This window comes from Rutidosis leptorrhynchoides, chromosome 3, assembly GCF_046630445.1.
Source record: "Rutidosis leptorrhynchoides isolate AG116_Rl617_1_P2 chromosome 3, CSIRO_AGI_Rlap_v1, whole genome shotgun sequence".
Classification (NCBI taxonomy): Eukaryota; Viridiplantae; Streptophyta; class Magnoliopsida; order Asterales; family Asteraceae; genus Rutidosis; species Rutidosis leptorrhynchoides.
The window spans coordinates 194933612-194941260 of NC_092335.1; the positions used below are offsets into that span (position 1 = coordinate 194933612).

The 7649-nt window shown below is 37.3% G+C and overlaps 1 protein-coding gene across 1 annotated transcript; it reads right to left on the bottom strand.

The window, feature by feature from the left end:
- Positions 1–5354: 5354 nt before the first annotated feature.
- LOC139897140 (uncharacterized) lies at positions 5355–6113 on the bottom strand. Its single transcript, XM_071879797.1, has one exon. The coding sequence runs from the start codon at positions 6030–6032 to the stop codon at positions 5427–5429; it is 606 nt and encodes a 201-aa protein (XP_071735898.1). The 5' UTR covers positions 6033–6113; the 3' UTR covers positions 5355–5426.
- Between the last annotated feature and the right edge of the window lie 1536 nt (positions 6114–7649).

Sequence of the window (7649 nt, forward strand, 5' to 3'; positions counted from 1 at the left end):
AGAACAAATTCTCAAGAATTGCAAAGGTGGCAATTTCGGGTATACCTTTCGATTGTTGTTCATCGGATTGCTCTATCGAAGCTGCAAAAAATATTGGAAGAGTTTTTCACCTTAACAACAATTCTCATAATCTAAAAAGAGCAGACGTCTCCTTTGCCTTAATTGAAGTTTTCAACCCTGGGCCGATTGCAATTTCTGTTTCAGCTAATGTCACCAACAGTACCTCGTGTAATCTTTGGATCGAAGAGGTGAATTATAACGAGGAAATCGAAATTATTTCGGACGAAATCATTTACGAGTATAATTCTCTCTTGAAATTGACCAACGAAGCTACAAACACTCAAAAAACTCTCAAAGCTATGAAACTCCGGTACCGGAAAATGTTCATGATGTGCCGGAATCTCCACTTGAGGATGGTGAGGTTGAAATTACCGTTACTAATTCAAATACTCACTCTCCCCTAAAAGTCAACAGAAAAGTGGAAGTACACAACTCAATAGATAAAGTAAAATCTGCTTTGCAGTCACAAAAAGGTAATAAAAGTGTTTCCAAGTTTGTTGCTGATGACATTAAAAGATCTCTTTTCAAAGCTTTTGATAAAGATGGACCTAAGGAAAACTTGGATAACTTACATGCCCCATTTTATACTGCTGACCATTCCCATTCCAAAGATTCTCCCTTTACTTTAATACAAAAAGACTATCCTATTCGATTGGTCCTGCTATCCCTTTACAAATTCATCATGTGTCCCCAGCTTTTCTTCCCCACAAAAAACATCCTTTATCAATAATGAAGTGTCCTTTGCTGCAGAGGTTACTGAAAATCATTCTTCTCCTCTAATCACCGGTGATACTTGTATTGGAAACTCATGTCAAAAGTCTTGTGCTGAAATTAAAGCTCGTCACATCCCTTCCTGCGGTAACAGTGAAGTTTTGTTACAACCCTCCATTCCTTCTAAAAAATGGGGAAAGGATCAAAGCTGTAAATGGCCCGAAGATATACCCAATCATCACGATATGTTCAATACTACTAGTGAGATCAATCACATTACTGGTCACGAGTCATCCAACAATTTTGGTGGTACTTCCGGTTATCGTAATAAGAAAACAACTTACAAGGAGGAGTTGATCAATTTCGGTATTTTTATGGAGAATATGGCGGAAGATCATACGCCTGAAAAAAGCCAAAGCCATGAGGCTTGCCACATGGAACATTCGGGCCTCGGTAACAAGTCAAGGGGTCGGATGGCGGGTTCACTAGTCAATTGTTTTCATATTCAATTCCTCGAAATTCAAGAAACCATGGTGAGTGAAGTAAGTCAATCGGTGTTAAATGAAATTTGGAAACAATACGCGTTCGATTCTATTCAAGTCCAAGCGAGTGGAAGGTCCGGTGGTCTTTTATCAATTTGGAGATCGGATATCTTTACTCTTGTAAACTCGTGGCAAAGAAAATATTGGATAGCTATTGTTTTGAGGTATCTTCCTACTAACCAAATTGTTCTTATTATAAACATTTATGCTCCCCTTATTGAAAGTAGAAAGAATATTGTATGGGAACAATTAGCAAACATTGCTCTTAAGTGGCCGAGCCCCCTTTGTTTTGTGGGCGACTTAAATTCGGTTTGTTGTCCGAAAGAACGCTTAAGAGAAACTATCGATCTCACTAGCATCGTCAAGTTTAATGAGTTCATTAATGTTGCTTCTCTAATTGATCAACCTTTAGCTAACGACGAGTTTACTTGGGAAGGACCTCGGGTAAGTTTTCTCGAATCGATAGGATGTTGATCAGTCATTCTTGGGTCAACCTTTGGCCCGATGCTTTTTTACAAACTGTCCAAACGGACAAATACGACCACAAACCGTTAGTATGGGGGAAAGTTGTGTAATTGGGGTCCAAAACCGTTTCGATTCAATAACTTGTGGTATGCGAAAAATGGTTTCAGTAAGTTTTGTGAAGATAAATGGGGTGGTTATCAGGTACATGGGTGGGCTGCATTCAAAATGCACAAAAAATTGCGCCTGCTCAAATTAGATTTAAAAGAGTGGAAATCAAATCAAAATGATCAGGATACACATGACCTCAAGGTGTGTGAGTCTGAAATCAAGGCCCTCTAGATTTGTTTTCGATCCAGAGACTTGAATGAAATTGAAGTAGCCTATTTAGCCTCGTTAAAGTTAATCAAAAAGAAGTTGTCTACCCGTATCGAATCAAAACGTAGACTCCACTCTCGTTATCTTTGGCTAAAACTTGGCGACAAAAACACGGGGTTCTTTCACATCAAACAACAATCATCGTATATTACGGGTTTGAAAATTAACGATACCTGGGAAGATGATCCGTCCACTGTTAAGGAATTTGCCCTAAATTTCTTTGTTAAGTTATTTTCGCCTACTGATCAACCAAGTGCTCACACTCTGGACTGGCCTTCTCTCAACTTTGGCTGGGTACCAGCCCATGTATTATCCTCTCTTGAACAGGCTTTTTCATCGGATGAAATTTTTAAGGTGATAAAGAGTTTTGACGGTAACAAAGCATCGGGCCCGGACGGTTTTTCTTTGCAATTTTTTAGAAAGTCTTGGAATTTTCTTGAAGATACGATTATGGAAATGTTTGAAGAATTTCAATCCAATCTGGCCTTTCCAAAAGGTTTTGACTCGTCTTTTATCGTATTAATTCCCACGTCCAATTCGGCTAAAAGTATCAAACACTTACGCCCCATTAGCCTAATCAATGGTCCAAATAAAATCATTGCAAAAAACTCTTGTAAATGGATTGAAGCATGCTATTCCTTTTATCACTAGTGAATCTCAAAATGGTTTTGTTCCTTCCCGGTTACTAATGGATGGCGTAATGGTTGTTAGTGAAGTCGTTCATATGGCAAAAAAGAAAAAAGACCAATTCTTCTTTTGAAAATTGACTTCTCTAAAGCTTACGATAGTGTTTCGCACGAGTTCTTGCTCATGGTTCTTCGCAAAATGGGCTTCGGGTCCAAGTTCATTTCATGGATCAAAACTTGCATTTCTAATATTAATTTTCGGTCCTCTTAAATGGTGCTCCCTCACGCGAGGGTGTTATGAAACGCAGGTTGAGACAAGGAGATCCGCTTTCTTCTTTCTTGTTCATTATAGTTGCGGAGGTGTTTAGTAAACTTTTATCAAAAGATTTATCAGATGATGATCTTGAAGGATTTCGCATCGGCCCAAACTTGAGAGTCAACCACTCTCAATTCGCCGATGACACCATCATTTTTGCTCAACCAAACTTACAAGAGCTTAATCGAATCAAGCACATTATGCAACTTTTTTCCTCCCTTTCCGGACTTCAAATGAATGCCACTAAAACAACATTGTATGGCATTCACGTTTCTAGAGAGGATATGATATCTTTTTCGGCTATCTTTGATTGTAAAGTAGGCATCTTTCCTTTACATTATCTTGGTGTCCCCATTGGGCTATCTCGTAATTTCAATTTTGGATCCTATTATTTCAAAGTTTAAGAGAAAACTAGCCGGTTGGAAAGGTAGATGTCTCTCTTTCGGGGGTCGTCTTGTTATGATAAATGCGGTCATGTCCAACTTGCCTCTCCATTACATGTCTTTATATAAAGCTCTGGTCGCAATTTTAAAAAAACGTGAGAGGTATCGTAGGAATTTATTATGGGACGGCGATTGCCTTAAAAAGAAAACGTGTTTGGTCAAATGGGATGAGGTTTGCTTGCCCAAAGATCTTGGGGGTTTGGGGATAACTCCTCTTCGTTTAAAAATCTCGCAATGCTTGCTAAGTGGTGGGCTCGTTTAAATTAAAAAAAAACAAAGTTTATGGAAGTCCGTTGTTGTTTCATCGTTTGGTCGTTCGTTTCGAGGTAAACTAATGAAGAATTTGTCTTCATTACAAAACGACGAAATTTCGCCGATATGGAGAGATTTGATAAACCTTCAAAAAATAGACTCCGTTCAAGGCATTGTCGGTCCTAATGTTTGGAAGTGGAAATTAGGGAACGGGGCGAGCATTTTATTTTGGTACGATCCTTGGGCCGATGGGCGCATTTTAATAGACGACTTTCCATCTTTATTCTTCATTTGCGAAAATAAAAACCAAAGTGTGAAATGGTTTCGGTTTTCTCAAGATATTGGATCTCAACAGTTAGGGTGCATTTACACCTTTCCCTACCTTTGTCTCCTTTGAATTTATTTAAGGCACAACTACTGTAGTTTGTATTAGCTCATTTCAGGCTAAATGACTCCATTGATGATCATGTTTCACGGGCCGCTAGCCCAACAGATGCTTATTCGGTTGCAGACGCAGTCAAGGTTCTGGTACAGTCAAGCAACATTACTCCTCCAGTGTGGCGGAAAGTCGTGTGGGGAAATAACGTCCCAACAAAGATTATGGTTTTTCATTGGCTTGCTATTAAAAAGAGTATCCCGTTAAAGACGTTCTCGCGAGACGACATATTTTGCCGCCTAATTCTTCCACGTTGTGTGTTTGGTGTATGGTCGATAGTGAAACCATCGACCATTTGTTACTTCATTGCAAGTGGTCTTCTAGTATTTGGTCGGATTTATTTCGTTGGTGGAATATTCGGTGGGTTCTTCCAAGATCAATCGTTGATTTTTCCTTTGATTGGTATTATGGCATGGGCATCAAAGCATCGAAATTTTGAAAGATGATCGGACCCGCCACCATTTGGGCCATTTGGATGGCTAGAAACGACATCATTTTCAATGGAAAATTTTCTTGTCGTTCAATTGTTGTTAGAAACATCAAGCTAAAAGTCTTTCTTTAGACGACAAACCTCAAGTTAGTGTATGGACTACAAGCGTACGTTTGGGAGCATAATCCGATTTTACTTTGTCAATAGGATTTTGTTCAATGTAATTTTCCTATTTGTTGTATGTTTTCGCTTTGTATCTCTTTCCGATACTCTTCATTGTTTTGATGAAGTTATCGTATTTAATAAAATCTCTTTTTTCGCCGAATTTTTTTTTTTTACAACTCATGTATACAATTGTTCCGTCCTAATAAAATGTGTTGAAAAGAACGAAAAGCAGGGCAATGAAGTTGAGGGCTCAGGATAATGTCAATAGAGCACTCATGAGGACTAAGGGAGAACTAACCAACCTTGGGATTGGTCTAAAAGCATCACCAAATAATAGATGATTTAAAAAAAAAATGCTAATGTTCCTATTAAAATGCAATAAAAACAAAATTATTATTAATTACTCAATTATTAATCCAATAATAAAGAACAACAGTATTACTATAATTTTATGTTTAAATGTTTAAAATCAGCAAATCAAATCAAATCAAATTTCAGTTTAAAAGCAGAGACCACAATTGCAATTTCTTGAAACATCATAATTGTATATACAATTAGCATTTTGATTCCCAAATTCAATACATAACAAGAAACACAATTATTCATCAACAATGAAGCCCTAACACAGATCCAGTTTTAACCTCAATTGCAACACCACAATTAACTCCACTCTCAACTCTATGTGTAAATATTTTCAAAACCCTAACCCTACCAACCAATTTCATCTTCGTCTCGATCTCCATTGTTGCTCCTTCCATTCCTAACTCCGTTCCACCAATGGCCGTTGTCTCCGCCGTCACCGGCATCGCTGGAACCGGAAACGACTGGACGGCAAATTTCGCCGACATGTGTTGCGTCCGGCCACCGTCAATTTTTCCGGCGGGAATGAAAATGAAACCGACCGGTGAATTTGAGTAGGCGAGCTGAAGTGAGCTGTCGTAGTGAGTGAAGGCATCACGGTTAGGGTTTGTAACGGAAACAAACTGGAAGAAGGTGAAATTAACGGTGCCGTTTGAGATCGAGAAGGTGGGAAATTGTACGGAATCAACGGCGATCTTAGGGTTTTTTGGTTTGAAGATGAGGAAGTAAACGACGACAACAGCAACGGCGATTAGAAGAAGGAAGATTGTAGCGACGAGACATGAAGCTAGATTTGTACGGCCAGTTTTAGATCTGTGGTGATGGTGATCGTGAGTGTGAGGTTCATACATGATTTTTAATATTTGTAATGTTTGAATTAGCTTTGAAGTAAGAGTTTAGAGTGATGATTAAAAAATGGGAAAATAGATGGGGAAAGTATGTGGATTGTTGAACTGTGTTTTTGTCATCACTCTTTTTATCTCTACATTCACATATCATTTTTAACATTTTAGTTGGTTCTACATAAAATTAAAATATTTTTAACATTTTAGTTGGTTCTACATAAAATTAAAATATAAAATATAAAGAGAACTTAATTTATCTACATTTTTATCTTATAAATTTTCAATTATATTCTAGAAAGTTAAACTTCTATTATTATTCTAGGTATAATATAATAAAGGATATAATAGTAAATTATGTGTAGATGAATCAAAAGTGATGTATGAGGATCATCACCTAAATATAAAACTACCTCCGAGAACATGAGTTGTTGTGATAATCTATATGGGTGTCAATCAATCTATAAAGTAATGGAGTAATTTTTTTTTAACGGCGATTTTTGACATCAGTAAATTATTTAAATTTTAACGACCCTCATCATTTGCACGTACGACACACGTTCGGGCGGAATCCCCAACCCGATCGACGGTATTTGGGAACATATCTATTCGAACAGTGTTCCTGGATAGAGGTCCGTGAACGAATCCGGTAAAACCTCCCTATAGGATCAATATATACCACAATTATTGGTGTTCAATTGTTTTAAAGTGGAGTAATTTGATGTCTATTTTTCAAAATCTTAATGATGAAATATATTATTTGGACCGGTAAGTAAATATAATAGGAAAAAAGATGATAAAAACCTTCAAAATCGATGTTCATTTCAAAACTTTGGAAAAAGGATACTGAAATCAACTTTGAGGCAGTGTCAATGGACCGTTCATTTCCGACGTCAATTTTCAAAACGCTGGAATTGAAGGAATGACACCCTGGGTTCGAAGGTAGTGTTTGATTTTCAGTCTACGAATCTTATTATGTCTTATGTCTGAACGTTCGCAAACGTTTTTATTGCGAACTGTTTGTTTTTCTGAAGACATAAGATAAATAATTTATCTACAAACTCGCAAATAGGGATGGCATCGGGTCGGGTTTGTAACGACCCGACTTTTCGACTTATATTTTTGTGCTCTATACTTTCACGAATCTGCATATATGTGCGTACTGAGCTAGTTTATGCTCTGGGATCTTATTTCATGATAATTACTTTCGTTACTACCTTACAGCGTGTTATTAAGTGCGTAATCACTTAACTTGATCCTCGAATGCATTTATGACCGTTAGTGTCACTTGACGTTTAAAACGAGCTATGTACTTTTTACACGTTAAACTTTTGTCATAATTGGAATATTATGACTACGTAATACTAATTGTTATTTTCTAATGACAATTACTTGGCTTATTCGTTGCTTAATTACGCTTAGTAATTTACTAATGCACACTAGTTAGTCTTAATGGACTTTCTACCTTATTGGACTTAAGCCCACCCTGCTCTAGCTAATGGACTTTTAAGTTAGCCCAATTTTAATGGAATTATGACCCATTAAGAAGTAGGACAAAAACCCATTAAGATGAGCCAACATACTAGCATTGTTGTTAACCATTACCACACATGTTGCATGGGATTC